The sequence below is a fragment of the Musca autumnalis genome, unplaced genomic scaffold (genome assembly GCF_047663935.1).
Source record: "Musca autumnalis isolate F117 unplaced genomic scaffold, ASM4766393v1 scaffold_2, whole genome shotgun sequence".
Lineage (NCBI taxonomy): Eukaryota > Metazoa > Arthropoda > Insecta > Diptera > Muscidae > Musca > Musca autumnalis.
The window spans coordinates 48,404,504-48,422,144 of record NW_027411755.1 but is presented as its reverse complement, the minus strand read 5'-3'; the positions used below and the strand labels follow the sequence as shown (position 1 = coordinate 48,422,144).

At 28.1% G+C, this 17,641-nt stretch overlaps 1 protein-coding gene across 1 annotated transcript in view; it reads left to right on the top strand.

Annotated features, from left to right (window-relative positions):
- The window catches only part of side-II (sidestep II transmembrane protein), a 482,796-nt gene that overhangs the window by 290,012 nt on the left and 175,143 nt on the right, over nt 1-17,641 (top strand). Inside the window, exons 7-8 of the mRNA XM_073967649.1 lie at nt 336-539; nt 5,739-5,884. Coding sequence (XP_073823750.1) covers nt 336-539; nt 5,739-5,884 — 350 coding nt within the window. The remainder of the gene's footprint in view (nt 1-335; nt 540-5,738; nt 5,885-17,641) is intronic.

Below are 17,641 nucleotides of genomic sequence, written 5' to 3'. Positions count from 1 at the left end.
AAACTGATTTTGTATTTCCTTTTTTTCAATTTCTCTACTTTTTTATGGTTACTTTGTTGCTGCTGCCTACCGGATGAATGAATGGATACTTTTGTTGCTTGCATTGGAACATTGAAACCTGTGGCAAACCGTAAAATCATCGAAATTTTTTGCTGCTGCTGTTTAAATACCCAAAACCCACCACACATTCAAACCCACACTCATGGACCAAAATCTCAACAAAATCGCATTGCAAACGGCTTAATGTGAATCGCCTTTGAAAACACCCACACACACATGGGAACACTCACATCGGTGTTTATTGATTTGAATACGTTTCCAACGAAAACAAAAAGGACGACCACAACCACAAGTCCGATGGCTGGTCAATGGTTTGCTAGTGGACAACCAATATGAACATAATTCCGGTGATGTTATCGAGAATCGTTTGCTATGGCCATCGGTTCAACGAACGGATTTAAATTCCGTTTTCACATGCCAGGCTCTGAATACGCAATTAGACAAGCCCAAAGAAAAGAGTTTCATCTTGGATATGCATTGTAAGTATTAAGCAAAATGTAAAAAAAAACACACACACAACAACAACTAGAGACTAATGGAAGTAGAAATTCCCAAACCATTTCCAGAAAAAAACTAGATACATTTTTTAAGTAAAATGGCAACAGCTTTCAATGGACAGATTGATTTAAAATGAAATACTAAATTAAAGAGAAGTGAACAATTGAAGGGTTATAACTGTAAACTTATATCTCAAACTAAAATATTTTTAAACTTTTTATTGGGACATATATTTTCAAGAACATGGATTTTTTTTAAGACGTGGATTTTTTATGGACGTGTTTTTTAAAATATTTTTATGGACGTGTTTTTTAAAATATTTTTCAAGGACGTGGATTTTTTAAAATATTTTTATGGACGTGTTTTTTTAAATATTTTTCAAGGACTTGCTTTTTTAAATATTTGTCAGGGTGTGGAGTTTTTTAAATATTTCTTTTAATATTTTTCAAGGTTGTGGATTTTTTTTAAATATTTTTCAAGGACGTGGAATTTTTTTAAATATTTTTCAAGGACGTGGATTTCTTAAAATTTTTTTTTCAATGTCGTAGATTTTTTAAAAATATTTTTTTTTTTAATATTATTTCAAGGACGTGGAATTTTTTAAATATTATTTGAAGGACGTGGATTTTTTTAAATATTATTTGAAGGACGTGGATTTTTTAAATATTTGTTCACGGAAGTGAATTGTTTAAACGTATTTTTCAAGAACGTGGTTTTTTTATATTTTATCAAAGACGTTGATTTTTTTAATATTTTATCAAAGACGTTGATTTTTTAAATATTTTTTTTTAAGGACGTGGGTTTTTTAAATATTTTTTCAAGGACATGGAGTGTTTCAAAATATTTTTTCAAGGTTGTAGGTTTTTTAAAAATATTTTCCCCAGGGGTTTGGATTTTTTAAACGTATTTTTTCAAATATTTTTTTAAAGACGTGGATTTTTTAAAAATATTTTTCAAGAACGTGGATTTTTTAAAAATATTGTTCAAGAACGTGGATTTTTTAAAAATATTTTGTCAAGAAGGTGAGTTTATTTAAACAATTTTTTTAAGGACGTGGCCTGTTTTAAATATTTTTCAAGGATTAAAATTTTTTAAAAATATTTTTTTCAATGTCGTGGATTTTGTAAAAATATATGTTCAAGGGTGTGGATTTTTTAAACGTATTTTTTCAAAGACGTGGAATGTTTAAAAATATTGTTCACGGACTTGGATTGTTTAAAAATATTTTTTCAAGGACGTGGATTTTTCAAAATATTTTTTTGAAGAACGTGGATTGATTAAAAATATTTTTTCAAGGACGCGGATTCTTAAAAATATTTTTTCAAGGTCGTAGATTTTTTAAAGATATTTTTCAAAGGGGGTGGATTTTTCAAGGACGTGGATTATTTAGCAATATTTTTCAAGGACGTGGATTGTTTAAAAATATTTTTTCAACGACGTGGATTGTTCAAAATATTTTTTCAAGGATGTGGATTTTTTAAAGATATATTTCAAGGAAATGGATTGTTTAAAAACAATTTTCAAGGACCTGGATTTTTTAAAAATATTTTTTCATGGTCGCAGATTTTTTTAAAATATTTTGTAAGGACGTGATATATAGATATTTTAAAAATATTTTTCAAGGACGTGGATTTTTTAAAAATATTTTTTTTCAGGGTCGTAGATTTTATAAAAATATTTTTTAAGGACGTGGAATTTTTAAAAATATATTTTTTCAGGGTCGTAGATTTTATAAAAATATTTTTTTAAGGAGTGGAATTTTTAAAAATATTTTGTCAAGAAGGTGGGTTTTTTTAACAATTTTTTAACGACGTGGATTGTTTTAAAATATTTTTCAAGGGCTTGTATTTTTTAAAAATATTTTTTCAAGGTCGCCGATTTTGTAAAAATATATTTTCAAGGGTGTGGAATTTTTAAACGTATTTTTTCAAAGACGTAGATTGTTTAAAAATATTGTTCACGGACTTGGATTGTTTAAAAATATTTTTTCAAGGACGTGGATTGTTTAAAAATGTCTTTCCAAGGAGGTGAATTATTTAAATAAAAAAACTTGTTCAAGGACATAGATTTTTTAAAAATATTGTGTCTAGGACATAGATTTTTAAAAACATTTTATAAAGGACATAGATTTTTGAAAATAGTTTTCAAGGATGCGGATTTGTTAATAAATATTTTTTCAAGGATGTGGTTTTTTTTCAAACCTATTTAAGTGCGTGGATTTTGTGTAAATAAATGTCCAAGGACGGGTGTTTTTTAAAAATATTTGTGTGTGGACGCCGATTTTTAATTTTATAAATATTTGTTGATTTTTATAAATATTTGTGTAAGGGTGTGGATTTTTTATAAATATTTTTTCTAGGAAGTGGATTTTTTAAAAGTATTTTTCAAGGATTTTGAATTTTTAGAAATTTTTGTAAGGACGTGTATTTTCTAAAACATTTTCAAAGACGTGGAACTTTTAAATATTTTTCAAAGGCGTGGATTTTTGAAAGATTTTTCAAGGACATGGTTTTTTGTAAATACTTTCCAAAGGCGTTATTTTTTTAATATTTATCAAGGACGTGGATTTTTTTAAATTATTTTTGAAAGCGTGGATTTGTTTAAATATTTTTCAAGGACATGGTTTTTTAAAAATAATTGTCAAGGGTGTAATTTTTTGAAATATGTTTAAAGGACATGGATTTTTTTAAATATTTTTCAAGGTCGTGGATTTTTTTTAAATATTTTTCAAGGACTTAAATTTCTGAAATATTTGTCAAGCACGTGGATTTTTTTAAAATATCTTTTCAAGGACGTGGAATTTTTTTAATAATATATTTTCAGGGGCATGGACTTTTTAAATATTTTCTTAGGGAAGTGGACTTTTTACAAATATTTTCTTAAGGACGTGGAATTATTACAAAGTTATTTTTTTAAATTATTTTTCAAAGGCGTCGATTTGCTTAAATATTTTTCAAGGACGTGTTTTTTTAAAAATAATTGTAAAGGGTGTGGATTTTTGCAATATTTTTAAAGGACATGAATTTTTTTAAATATTTTTCAAGGTCGTGGATTTTTTTTTAAATATTTTTCAAGGACGTGGATTTCTGAAATATTTGTCAAGCACGTGGATTTTTTTAATAATATCTTTTCAAGAGCGTGGAATTTTTTTAATAATATCTTTTCAAGGGCGTGGATTTTTTAAATATTTTCTTATGGAAGTGGACTTTTTACAAATATTTTCTTAAGGACGTGGACTTATTACAAAGTTGATTTTTTTAAATTATTTTTCAAAGGCGTGGATTTGTTTAAAAATTTTTCAAGGACTTGGTTTTTTAAAAATAATTGTACAGGGGGTAGATTTTTGAAATATTTTTAAAGGGCATGGATATTTTAAATATTTTTCAAGGTCGCGGATTTTTTTTAAATTTTTCAAGGACGTGGATTTTTCAAATATTGGCATATATTTTTTATATATTTTTTTTAATATTTTTCAATGACTTGGATTTTTTTAAACATTTTTCAAGGGCGTGGACTTTTTAAATATTTTCTTACGGAAGTGGACTTTATACAAATATTTTCTTAAGGACGTGGACTTTATACAAATATTGTATTAAGGACGCGAAATTCGTTTAAATGTATTCAAGTACATGGCTTTTTATTTAAAAATATATTGATTTTTTTTAATTATTTTTCAAGGTCGTGGATTTGTTTAAATATTTTTCAAGGTCGTGGATTTTTTAAATATTTTTCAAGGGCGTGGATTTTTTTAAATTGTTTTCAAGTGCATGGACTTTTAAATAGTTTCTTAAGGAAGTGGGCTTTTTACAAATATTTTCTTATGGACGGAGACTTTTAACAAATATTGTTTTAAGTACGCGAATTTTGTTTAAATGTATTCAAGTACATGGCTTTTTTATAAATATATTTGAAAGTATACGGATTTTTTATAAATATTTGCAAAGGGCTTGGATTTCAAAAAAGAAACGAAAGGTCGTGAGTTTTTTATAAAAAATTTTCAAGGACATACATTTTTCAATTTTTTTTTTTTTCAAAAACGAAGACCTTAATTTTTTTTTCAACGACAATTGACTTTGAAGTATTTGTTCACGGATATTTTTAAGGTCATGGATTAAAAAAATCTTCAAAAACGTGGATTTAAAAAATTCTTCAAGGATGTGGATTTAAAAACATCTTCAAGGACATGATTTAGGATCTTTTAAAATAATTTTTTAATTGATTGAGGATCTTTTAAAATACATAATTTTTTCAAGGATACTTATTTTTTACAAAATTTTTTCTAGGTAGTGGATTTTTAAAAATAACTTTTTAGGCACGTGATTTTTTTAAGAATATTTACCAACGACTTGGATGTTTTAAAAATATTTATTTGGATGGCTATGAAAAGTCATGTTCCCTAGGCTACAACCTATGCCTACAACAATAATATAGCCCTTAACTTCCTTACAATTATTCACCCCTTCTCTTTAACAAAACATTGTGAACATTCCTAGCTAATCAAGTCCAATTTATTTTGATTTGTTTGCTTCTTAATTGGTTAATCCACCTAAAACTAGCTCTTCCATAAAAACACAGGTAGCCACTATAATTTTCAGCTTAATTACAAGCCAATTTCCGGCAGGAATGTTGACTTGGACAATAAAAAACACAATTCACCTTCCTTTTTGAGAGTTTCATAGTTTCCTGGTCTCTCTCTCTCCCCGAACTCAACCAAAGAACTCAACTAACAAAACCCCCCAAAATAATAAATATGCCACAAACGAAGCCAGGTAATTTGTCTATTGACTTACGAAGGTATTTAACTGACATAGAAATTAGAATTGAATTTGAATAAAGGTGTAACTTAAGGGGAGTAGGGTTGTTGATTTCTTGATATTCAATGCAATAGAAATGTGAAGACTCCTACTTTTAACACATGCAAATTTTTCTCCAACAATGTAGGAACAACGTAGAATAGCAGCAATGGAAATGGAATAATATTTGCATTTGAAATACCATGTTTGCAAATGGGGCAACACACACTATTTGCCTAGGGTATTATTTGCCATGGCGAGACATAATTTCCAGTCTAGCCTTTATTTTTGTAGTACAGCCAACATTTTGCCAAAATAGCTTTAATTTTTCTTTTCTATATTACATTGTATTTGTTTTCGTTTTTCTTATCGTCCCCTTTCTTTTAGTAAAACCACTTGAAGTGAAAATAATTGACCCACCCAATTCAATGGTAGCCGATAGACGATATGAAGTAACATGTGAATCAACCGGTTCCCGACCAAATGCCATCATTACCTGGTATAAAGGAAAAAGGCAATTACGTCGTACGAAGGTAAGTGGTAACAAAAAAAGAAAAAAAAAACAGAGAAACAACAATAACAAAACACGAAAAATGCTAGCAAATAATACTTTTAAGGACAATATATGTCCGACTGTTTGCTTGAGTATTACATGAAGTGGTTTTTCAAATATATTTTTAAGGTCTTAAGGAACAAAAAGTACACTAATAGTACTTAAAGTTGTTGAAAATATAGCCAACAATTGGCGAGGCTGGGAGGGGCCCAACTAACATTATTATGCATGGCTCGGTGTGTAACTAATGCAATTTTATGGTAGGCACTCAAAGAAAAAAAAAAACATTTGGAAGTAGAAAAACACAATAATCAGACGTTTTTCAAAAAGAAATTTGGATTTTTAAAGGAAGTGGAATGTAATGTGGAAATATTTTCAAGGACTTTATTTTTTAAGGACCTGAATTTTTAAAAATATTGTTTCCAGCACGTGGATTTTTGTTTAATTGTTTGAAAGACGTCGATTTTTTTAAACATTTATAGGATGTTGATTTGTGTAATTTTTTAGGGACTTTGATTTTTTAAATTTATTCCACTTTTTTAAGGACGTGTATTTATTTAAATATTTTTCAAGGACGTGTTCTTATTTAAAAATTTCTTCATGGAGTGTTTTAAAAGGACGTGGATGGATCTTGGATGTTTCAATTAAATATTTTTTCAACGACGTGGACTTATTTAAATATTTTTTAAAGACGTGTATTTATTTAAATATTTTTTCAAGGACATGGACTTTGAATTTTTTAAAAATTATTTTTTTTTTAATGACGTGCATTTTTTTAAAACATGTTTTCAATGATGTACATTTTCTGAAAATATTTTTCAATGACGTGCAAGTTTAAAAACTGTTTTTCAAGGATTTGGATATTTTAAAAATATTTTTCCAGCACGTCGATTTTTTTAAATGTTTTTGAAGGACGTCGTTTTTAAACATTTCTAGTACTTTGATTTATTTAATTTTTTTAGGGACGTTAATTTTTTATTTTTTTAATGACATGGATTTTTTAATTTTTGGATTTTGGATTTTTTTTTGATTTTTTTAAAATTATTTTTGAAGGACCCGGATTTATGTAAATATAATTTTCAAAGAGTGCGGATTTATTTAAATGTTTTTTTCAAGGACGTGGATTTATTTAAATATTATTTCAATTACTTGGATATATTTAAATATTTTTTTCAAACGCTTGGATTTGCTAAAAAGTTTTTAAACGGGCGTTGATTTATTTAAAAGTATTTTTCGAGGACGTTCCTGTTTTAAAAAGGTTTTTAAAAATTTGGATTTTTAAAAGTATTTTTTCAAGGACGTGCAAGTTTTAAAATTGTTTTTTTTTGGATTTGGATTTTTTAATATTAGTTTTCAAGACGTGAATTTTTTAAAAATATTTTTCATAAGTACGATTTTCAAGGACGTGCATGCTTAAAAATGCTTTTCAAAGATTTGAATTTTCAAAATATTTTTTAAGGACGAACAAGTTTCAAAACTGTTTTTAGGGATTTGGATTTTTTAAAAATATTTTTTAATGACGTAAATTTTTTAAAAATATTTTTTCATGACGTACATTTTTTTGAATATTTTTTCGATGACGTCAATTTTTTATAACTATTTTTTCATGAAAAAATTGATTTTAAAAGTTATTGAAGTTATTGAAAAATAACTTCGGTGGAGAATATCCACAAACAAGGGAACTGATGAGATCCAGTGGCGTGGATCGAAACTAGTCTTCCCTGCCTTACCCCTTGGCGAACAATGCCAAACTTTTTTCACTTATAAATTAGTTATTTTAAAATAATACAACAACAACAATGGGATAAAGCCAGACTATTCACGGTGTGCCTTAACCGAATTTAAATGAAAGGTGCTTACACCAGGGAAGTTTTTGCTGATCCTGAAACTACAATGCTGATAGATGAGAAATCTCAAGAAACAAAAAAACGCCTCAGGGATTTTCAAATAAATCGCGATTTAAGTTCACATTTTTAGGGGTTCTTTAGGTTTTCACGATTTTGCTTGGAAACCGCGAGTCCTATGTAAATGGGCCTAAGGAAAATGTGGTAGCTGTGAAAATTCTCCACAAGATTAATCTTAATGATATTTTCGTAGATTTTACCGTTTTTGAGATATAGAAGTTCGAATTGAGACAACGCACTGACTGTATCCCCTCCTTATAAAACAATATCATGCTCAGTGCGCCTTAACTAACTTTTGATGAAAACCGCTTACACATGGGAAGATTTCGCTGATTCTGAAACAGCAAGGTTCATAGATAAAAAAAAAATAAAAAAAAAATAAGCAAAAATCGCCGGAGGGATTTTTAAATAAGTCGCGATCAAAATTCACAATTTTAGGGGTTTTTTGGGTTTTCACGATTTTGCTTGGAAACCGCAAGTCGTATCGAAATGAGTCTAAAGAAAATGTTGTGGCTGTGATTCTGTGATTCTCTACATAACTGACCTTTAGGTTTTTTCGTAGGTTTTACCATTTTTGAGATATAGAGGTTCAGTTCGATTTTTTAGGTTTTATCTTAAGTCTTCAAGATTTTGCTTGGAAACCGCAAGTCATATCAAAATGGGACTAAAGAAAATGTTGAAGCTCATAAAATTCTCTACAAGATTAGATAATTTATTTGTTCTTATGCTTTACCATTTTCAAGACATATAAGTTTAATTTGGGAAATTGCAATAATGACATTGTTTTATAAGGAGGCGGTACAGTCAGTGCATTGTCTCAATTTGAATTTCTATATCTCACAAACGGTAAAATCTAAGAAATCATTATAAAGGTCAATCTTGTGGAGAATTTTCACAGCTACAAATTTTTCTTTAGGCCTATTTACATAGGGCTCGCAGTTTCCAAGCAAAGTCGTGAAAACCTAAAGAACCCCTAAAAATGTGAACTTAAATCGCGATTTATTTGAAAATCCCTCCGGCGATTTTTTTGTTTCTTGATACTTCTCATCTATGAGTATTCTAGTTTCAGAATCTGCAAAAACTTCCCAGGAGTAAGCAACTTCCATTTAAAATTAGTTAAGGCGCACCGTGTATTTTGAAAAAACGAGATTTTTTCAATGAACTAAATTTTTTAAAAATATTTTTTCATGTCGTAATTTTTTTAAATATTTGTGATTTTTTTATGATGTAAATGTTTTGAATATATTTTAAAAATGTTATTTCAAGGTAACAAAAAAAATTCAAGGACCTGGATTTTTTATTGAAAATATTTTTAAAGATATTATTTTTAGGATTTAAAAAAATCAACGATGTGGATTTTTTTTTGAAATGTTTTTTACAAATATTATTTCAATTACACTATGCAGCACTGAAAATGCAAACAACTTCTGTTATGGATTTTTTGGAAGTACATATTTAGACTACAAAAACCCTGGTTGGGTTTTGTCCTGTCAGATCCAGTTCAGATTTTATGGCCTCATCTAAACCGGGCTAAAACTACACATTTTTGCATTTATAGGGCCTTTATCTCAGAAACGAATAGGAATTTGGCCTTGCTGTCTTTAGCAATATTGTAGCCCTAAACTCGTAGAACTTATCTTTTGAAAAAACCACATAGGAAAAACTCCATCTAGGGCATCAAAATCTATAAAATATACAAAATTTTACATAATTGCTGAAATTCTGGTCAGTATTGGCTAAACTATTGGGAATTGAACCAAGTAACCTTTTGCAAAAATCTTCCAAATAAAATTCTCAACAATTCTTTAGAACATTCTGAAACTCTAAAATGCTTACTTCATGTTGTTTCAGCGGTATTTTGCATCACATCTTTTACAACACGTATTTCAAACACAGTTCACGCCAACCGTTTATTCTCGAATTTCGGATTTCACTACATTATTGACATTTTTATTAAATCGTCGTTGAAAAATGTACTGAAAACAACGGCATAGAGGCATTTTACAACAATGACATGTTCCGAAGAGTTGTGTATCACATTCCGGGGAATATTTTTCCAAGGGAAAATATTCAGGAAAAATTAACGGTTTTGGAGATACGGTGCGAAATGTATAAAAATTGTGAAATTTTTGCATATATTTTGAAATTTGAGGCAATAAATATAGTCTTTCGAGCTCGTTATTTCTCCAAATATTTTATTCTTGTCCTTATCTACAAATTTGGTTCAGAGGTCAGAAGAAGATTCGCTTTGGTTTCAGAGATATAGCCCCGAATTTCTTTAAAAACTCTATATTTAACCATATTTAAATGGGGCCATAAAATCCGAGCTGGATCTGACACAACAAAACCCAACTAGGGGTTTTTGTCCTTTGGGTCTGTACTTTCAAAAAATCCTCAGTTCGAATTGTTTGCACAAGATCACCTTAAAAATTTTGCACAGTGTTATCTTTTCATATTATTTCAATTATCTTTCAAACTTAAAAACTAAATTTTGTTTTTTATTTTTTTTTTGGCAACATTTCGACCATAAAATGAAAATCTTAAAAATAAAAAACAAAATTTAGTTTTTTATTTTTTTCTCTGACCTCGAGCCAAAAAAGTATGAAAAGATAGTAAAAGTCCAACAATAATTGTTACAAGAATATTATTTCAAGAATTTGTAATAAAGTATTTTCATGGACGTATATTTTTACAAAAATTTTTTAAGCACGTGGGTTTTTTAATATTATTAAGGACGTTTACTTATATTTTTGAAGGACATTGATTTTTTTAAAAATATTTTTCCAAAGGCTTGAATTTTTTAAAAATATTTTTGTGACGTGTATTTTTTAAAAATACTTCTTGTGGTCTTGGATTTTTTCAAAATATTTCTTGTGGTCTTGGATTTTTACAAATATTTTGTTGTGGACGCAGATTTTTTAAAAATATTTTTTGTGGATGGGGATTTTTTAATTGTCGTGTGGACGTGTATTTTTGAAATATATTTTTCGTGGACGTGATTTTTTTATGGGCGTGGATTATTTAAAAATATTATTTCAAGGACGTGGATTATTTAAAAAATAATATTTCAAGGACGCGGATTATTTAAAAAATATTATTTCAAGGACGTGGATTATTTAAAAAATATTTGTTCAAGAAAGCGATTTATTCAAAAAATATTGTTTCAAGGAAGTGGATTATTTAAAAAACATTTTTCAAGGAAGCGATTTATTTAAAAAATATTATTTTAAGCACTTGGATTATTTAAAAAATATTATTTCAAGGACGTGGATTATTTAAAGCAAACACTGTTTCAAGGACGTATATTATTTAAAAAAATATTATTTCAAGGACGTGGATTATTTAAAAAATATTTGTTCAAGAAAGCGATTTATTCAAAAAATATTGTTTCAAGGAAGTGGATTATTTAAAAAACATTTTTCAAGGAAGCGATTTATTTAAAATATATTATTTCAAGGACGTGGATTATTTAAAAATATTATTTCAAGACGTGGATTATTTAAAAAAATTATTACAAGGTCGTGGATTATTTAAAAAATATTATTTCAAGGACGTATGTTATTTTAAGATATGATTTTAATTACGTATGTTATTTGAAAACATTATTTCAAGGACCTGGCTTATTTAAAAAATATTATTTCAAAGTTTATTACACCATTAATAAGCGTGGACTTTTTAATTTTTTTTTTTTTTTAATTTCTTCGAGTGTATGTCACACAACAACACTTTGGCCAATAAAAGACCTAAAGCTAAGGACCTAAGAGCACTTCAAGTTTATTGAATGTGTATTAAAGTATGCCAGATTGTTTGTAGGTATGTAGGTGCATATTTTGCCTTTGTGTGCGGGTATCCACAAAGCTACAATTGTCATTATATTTGTTTGTATGTGTAAGCGTGGTCGATATCATTCCAATGCATTGCATTTTGCTAGTGCCTTCACTTTGTGACTATTTGGTAACTAAGTAGTGAAGTATTTATGGATGACCGCATGCAATTTGCACAAAAATAAGTGCACGTAAATTGAACGTTTGTCTCTGTTTACTGGTCATGTCTGGCAGGCAAGCAGTTTTTCGAGACAGGCTACCAGCTAGTTGCTCCCGTTAGACAGTCTGCTATCCCTTTTGCCATTATTTTGTATTTTTATTTGCAAGAAATTCTTTGCATAGAACTTTATTTCGCACACAACTCATGCTAGAGGGCTCCATACCACTTTTTTCTAGCGTTTCGTTTGACTATAATGTAACCCAGGGTATAACTTGCGAGTAAGGCTACCTACTCTAGTTGTGGTTGTAGTGGAAAATACAATACAAACAAACAAAAAAAGAAACAGTAAATATAACCATAGTACTCTATTGACAGATACGCTAGTCAGCATTGGTAGTATCTACTACTTAAAAATCATTACAATGCAATTGTTTATTTGTTTACCTTCATTTGATGATAGCTCGCCATAGGGTTCTTCCTTTGCGGTAAGGTTTTTATCCTATGGAGCTATGTATAAATGCATGAGTATTTTTTTCCATACTTGCCGTCAGCTTTTCATGTCATTTTTCTTACATTTTTCAGTATACTGAATGATTTAAAATTTGTTTCTTTATATGTCGGAAAGGGTTATTGGGATATACATATGTGGCTCCCAAGAAAACTGCAGATCTCTTCTGAAATAGTCAATCCATTGAAATATTCGATTCTTAGTGAATTTCTTTAAGATTTAAACTCCTTTTTTACAGCATTTTGAATTTCTTTCAAATTAAATTTCAATTTTAAATGAAAAATCAGTTGTTAAAATCAAACTGTGATATATCAGATCCATTTACACATCAATGCTTTTCTATAACATTCAATTTGCTTTTTTTCAAAACAACAAAAATCGATTTAAATTAAAATATAATACCAATACCACAACTATTTTCACTTTATGTAAAAGCTTACGTTTGTCTGCTTTTTGAACTCCCGCTATGGTGGTTGTTGTCTATTTAGATTACGCGTAAACGGAAATGGAATTACATTTCCGTTAAAGGTTTGTCTAACATTTCAATTTTTTCTGTGCCACACAGGGGGAGTAGAAACACGTTTTGTTCACCCTTCGTTGTATAAACAAAGTTGCAACACCATTGCAAATGCAAAACAATTTGTAACTGTAACGCTGGTCGTGGTCTTGGTGATGATGATGATGATGTTAGTAGAATGAATTGATGTTTGGACATGCATACCAAACAATTACAAATGTTGCATGATATGTACTTGGTATTTCAATCAAAATAACTGTGTGTTTTCTATATGAAATGCAAGATGATCTAGAAAGCGCCAACCATAGCCGACGTATTGAGGTGGGAGTTGCTCTGCTGATTTCCTTAGACCTTTAATAAAACAACATTTAAATCACATTATCATTGTTTGCCAACAACTCAACAAAAAAGGGGTGACTGATAGTCATGCACACCATCCACTCCATGGATTGCATGCGGATGAACATGTAGATTAGGGTAGTGGGAAATTATGGGGTATTTTCAAGCAACAATAGGACGTGGATTTTTTAAAAATATTTTTTCAAGGATGTGAATTTAGAAATCTTTTATTTTTATTTTTAGAAATATTTTCTTAAGGGCGTGAATTAAAAAAATATATATTTTAGGGGAAGTGAATTAAAAAAATATTTTTCCAAGGCCGTGGATTTTTTAAAACTATTTTTTCGGGACGTGGATTTTTTTAAATAATTTTTGTAGGATGTGGAAGTGAATTTTAAAAATATTTTTTTGAAATCGTAAATTTTTTAAATACTTGGATATAATTAAAACGTGCATTTTTTTAAAAATATTTGTAAAAAATTTGGATTAACTAAAACGTTATTATTTTAAAAATATTTAAAAAAAAACGTGGATTTAATTTAAACATGTTTTTTAAGTGTTAAAAAACGTGAATTAAATTAAAACCCGAACTTTTTAAAAATATTTAAAAAAAATGGATTTAATTTTTTTAAGGACATGGATTTTCTAAAGAAATTTTTCATGACGAGTATTTTTTAAAAATATCTTTTCAAGAACGTGGATTTTTAAAGATATTTTTCAAAGGCATGGATTTTTCAAAAACCTTTTTTCAAGGGCCTGTATTTATTAAAACTATGTTTTAAGGACGTGGATATTTTAAAATTATTTTTCAAGGACGTGGATTTAAAAAAAATAAATATTTCTTTTAAGATCGTAAATTTTTAAAGATTATTTGTTCAAGGACGTGGATATTTTAAAAATATTTTTTCAAGGACGTGAATTTTTCATTTTTGTTTTTAAGGACATTGATTTTCTAAAGATATTTTTCAGGACGAGTATTTTTTATTTATTTTTTTTTTTTTGCAAGAACGTGGACTTTTAAAGATATTTTTCAAAGACATGGATTTTTCAAAAACATTTTTTTCGAGGGCCTGGATTTATTAAAACTATTTTTTTAAGGACGTGGATATTTTGAAAATATTTTTCAAGGAGGTGGATTTAAAAAAAAATTAAGGACGTGGATTTTTAAAAAATATTTATCAAGGAACTGGATTTTAATGAAATATTTGTTTTATAGAAATATTTTTTAATGACGTGGATTCAATAAAAATATTTTTTCAAGATCGTGCATTTTTTTAAAATATTTTACAAAGACGTAAATTTTTTAAAAATGTTATTTCTCTGGTGTGGATTTTTTAGAAATAATTTTTAATAATGTGGATTTTACAAATATTTTTTCAAGACGTGGATTTTTTACAAATAGTTTTTCAAGACGTGTATTTTTAAAAAAATATGACAACTGAACTGAATTACAACTTGGTGACAACTGAAATTATAGTCTTCCCTACCTCCGCCCGCAACTATTAAATTTCATATTCACTGTAAAACTTTTTGTTGTTATTCAAATGTTTGAATACAATAAATACGGACTCGAGCTAAAATAAACAAAAGGATGGACTTGGATTTATTTAGGCGTAGACTTTTTAAAAATATTTTTCCAAGCCCGTGGATTTTTTAAAAATATTTTTTTACGGACATGGATTTTTTAAAAATAATTTTGCAAGAATGTTTTTTTTAAGTCCTTGCAAAAATACTTTTAAAAAATAAACATCCTTGCAAAATTTTTTTTTAAAAATCCATGTCCTTAAAAAATGTTTTAAAAATATCCACGGGCTTGAAAAAATATTTTTAAAAAGCCTACGCAGAAATAAATCCAAGTCCAACCTGAAATTTTTAAATTTTTTTGCAGGGACTTTTATTTTTTAAAAATATTTTTGCAAGCACGTGGATTTTTCAAAAATTTTTTTGCAAGTACGTGGATTTTTTAAAAAATATGTTTGCTATGTCAAAAATATTATTTTAGGTTGTGGATTTTTTAAATTATTTTATTTATTTATTTCAAATTTTTATTATAATAAAAAATTACAATAAAATTATATAAAAATAGCACTAGCATCCAAGGCTATAGGCTAATGGATTTTTTAAAAATATTTTTTCAAGTACGTGGATTTTTTAAAAGTAAGTATGCAAGGACGTGGATATGCTTAAAATATTATTTTAAGTCGTACATTTTTTAAAAATATTTTTTCAAGAACGTGGATTTCTTAAAAATTTTTTTTTCAAGAACGTGGATTTCCTAAGAACATGTTTTCAAGGTCGAAGATTTTTTAACAATATTTTATCAAAGACGTGGATTTCTTGCAAATTTTTTAAGGACGTGGATTTCTTGAAAATATTTTTTCTAGGACGTGGATTTCTTGAAAATATTTTTTCTAGGACGTGGATTTCTTGCAAATATTTTTTCAAGAAAATAAAAAATCCACGTCGTAGAAAAATGTTAAAAATTCAACGTCATTCAAAAAAAAAAAATCCACGTCATTAAAAAAAGTCCACGTCATACAAAAAACAAAAAAAAATTAAAAAATCCACGTCGTTAAAAAATTCTTTAAAAATCCACGTCCTTGAAAAAAGAATTCTTTAAAAATTCACGTCCTAGAAAAAAGAATTCTTTAAAAATCCACTTCCTTGGACAGAAAAAAATTAAAAATCCACGTCGTTTAAAAAATGTTTTAAAAATACACGTTTTAAAAAAATAATGCTAATGCAGGTCCTTGAAAAATAGTTAAGAAAATCCACGTCAAGAAAAAAGAATTAACTAAAAGTCAATACATTCACAAAAAATATTAAAAAACCCAGGTCCTTGAAAACATAACTAAAAAATTCAAGTTCTTGAGAATATAATTTTAAAAAATTCACGCTGTTGAAAAAGTTTTGTAAAAAATAATTTTAAAAACTCCACGTCTTTTAAAAAGTATTATAAAAGGATCCAGGTCCGTGAAAACATATTTCTAAAAAATCCGCGTCATTGAAAAAATATTGTAAAAAACAGGTCCTTTGAAACATATTTTAATAAATCCACGTTCTTGAACAAATATTTTTAATAAATCCACGTCCTTGAAAGCATATCTTTAATAAATTCTCGTCATTGAAAAATATTTTTAATAAATCAACCTCCTTAAACAATATTTTTATGAAAACCACGTCCTTGCAAAAATATTTTTAAAAAATCCAGGACCTTGCAAAAATATTTTTTAAAAAATCCATGTCCTTTCAGAATTATCTTTATGAAAAAAGTGTCCCTGCAAAAATATGTTTAAAAGATTAAAATTCTTTAAAAAATACTTTTAAGAAATGCCCGTCCCTGCAAAAATATGTAAAAAAAATTAAAAAAAAAATATTTTTAAAAAATTCACGTCCGTGAAAAATATTTTTAAACAACGCACGTACTTAAGAAATGTTTTATTATTTTTAAAAATCCACAACCTAAAATAATATTTTTAAAATTATCAAAAAACAATTTTTTAAGGATGTAGATATATTACAAACATTCTCTAAGGACGTGGATTTATTAGAAACGTACTTTAAGGACGTGGATTTATTAAAAATATTTTTTAAGGATGTGGATTTTCTAAACAAACAAGTTAAAAAGTATCAGTCGGCTTTGCCGACAGAGATATACCCTCAGCCTGTGTATGTTGAAACAATTATTTCCCTAAAAACGTATGTATTTAGGGGGTTTTAAAATTTTTGGGCGTTTGATCCGACAAAAATGTTGATTAGGATTAAATATCAAAAGTTTTGCGGAGGAGATACTAAAAGGAATGCATCGACATTGACCATTATGTAAGTGGATTTCCAGCCTCTAAATATGGTGCCTATGGGGTTTTTACACCCTTCGGGCTGTTTGCTCAAGAAGTATGGACTTGCCCCTAAAAAAAATTTTACCATCGTAATTGAGGCAGCGAATGCAAGTTGCTCCAACAAAAATCAAAGTGATTCGATATCAGGTCTTAAAATGAACCTATCCGAAATTTTGTGTGGGAGATACCGGATGCAGTGGACAAATATAGTCCATATTTGAACCTGATCTATATCTGGTAGATATATTAGGATATGTAAAGTATGGACCAATTCGGTAGATATATTAGGATATGTTATGTATGGACCAATTCGGCCACTCCTTTCAAGAGTTTCCGTATGAACAATTTTTCCGAACATTTTTGAACTTTTGTGGGGGAGGTACCTGATACACGATATGGCTTATCTTCGAACTTAAACTATGTTTGGACAAAATATTTCTAAGGCCAAATGTTGGACCGAATCGGCAGATCTGTTCTAAACTAGACCATATGTCTACGGTGAAAATCGAGCCCCCGGATTTTGACTTGAAGTTTTTTTTCAAGGATTTTCGGATATTTTGGCATATAAGAACCAAACCACTGATATTTTCGATCCAACACAAAGACAACAATTGTAGCCAAGACAATAATAAAGAACTCTCTAGTA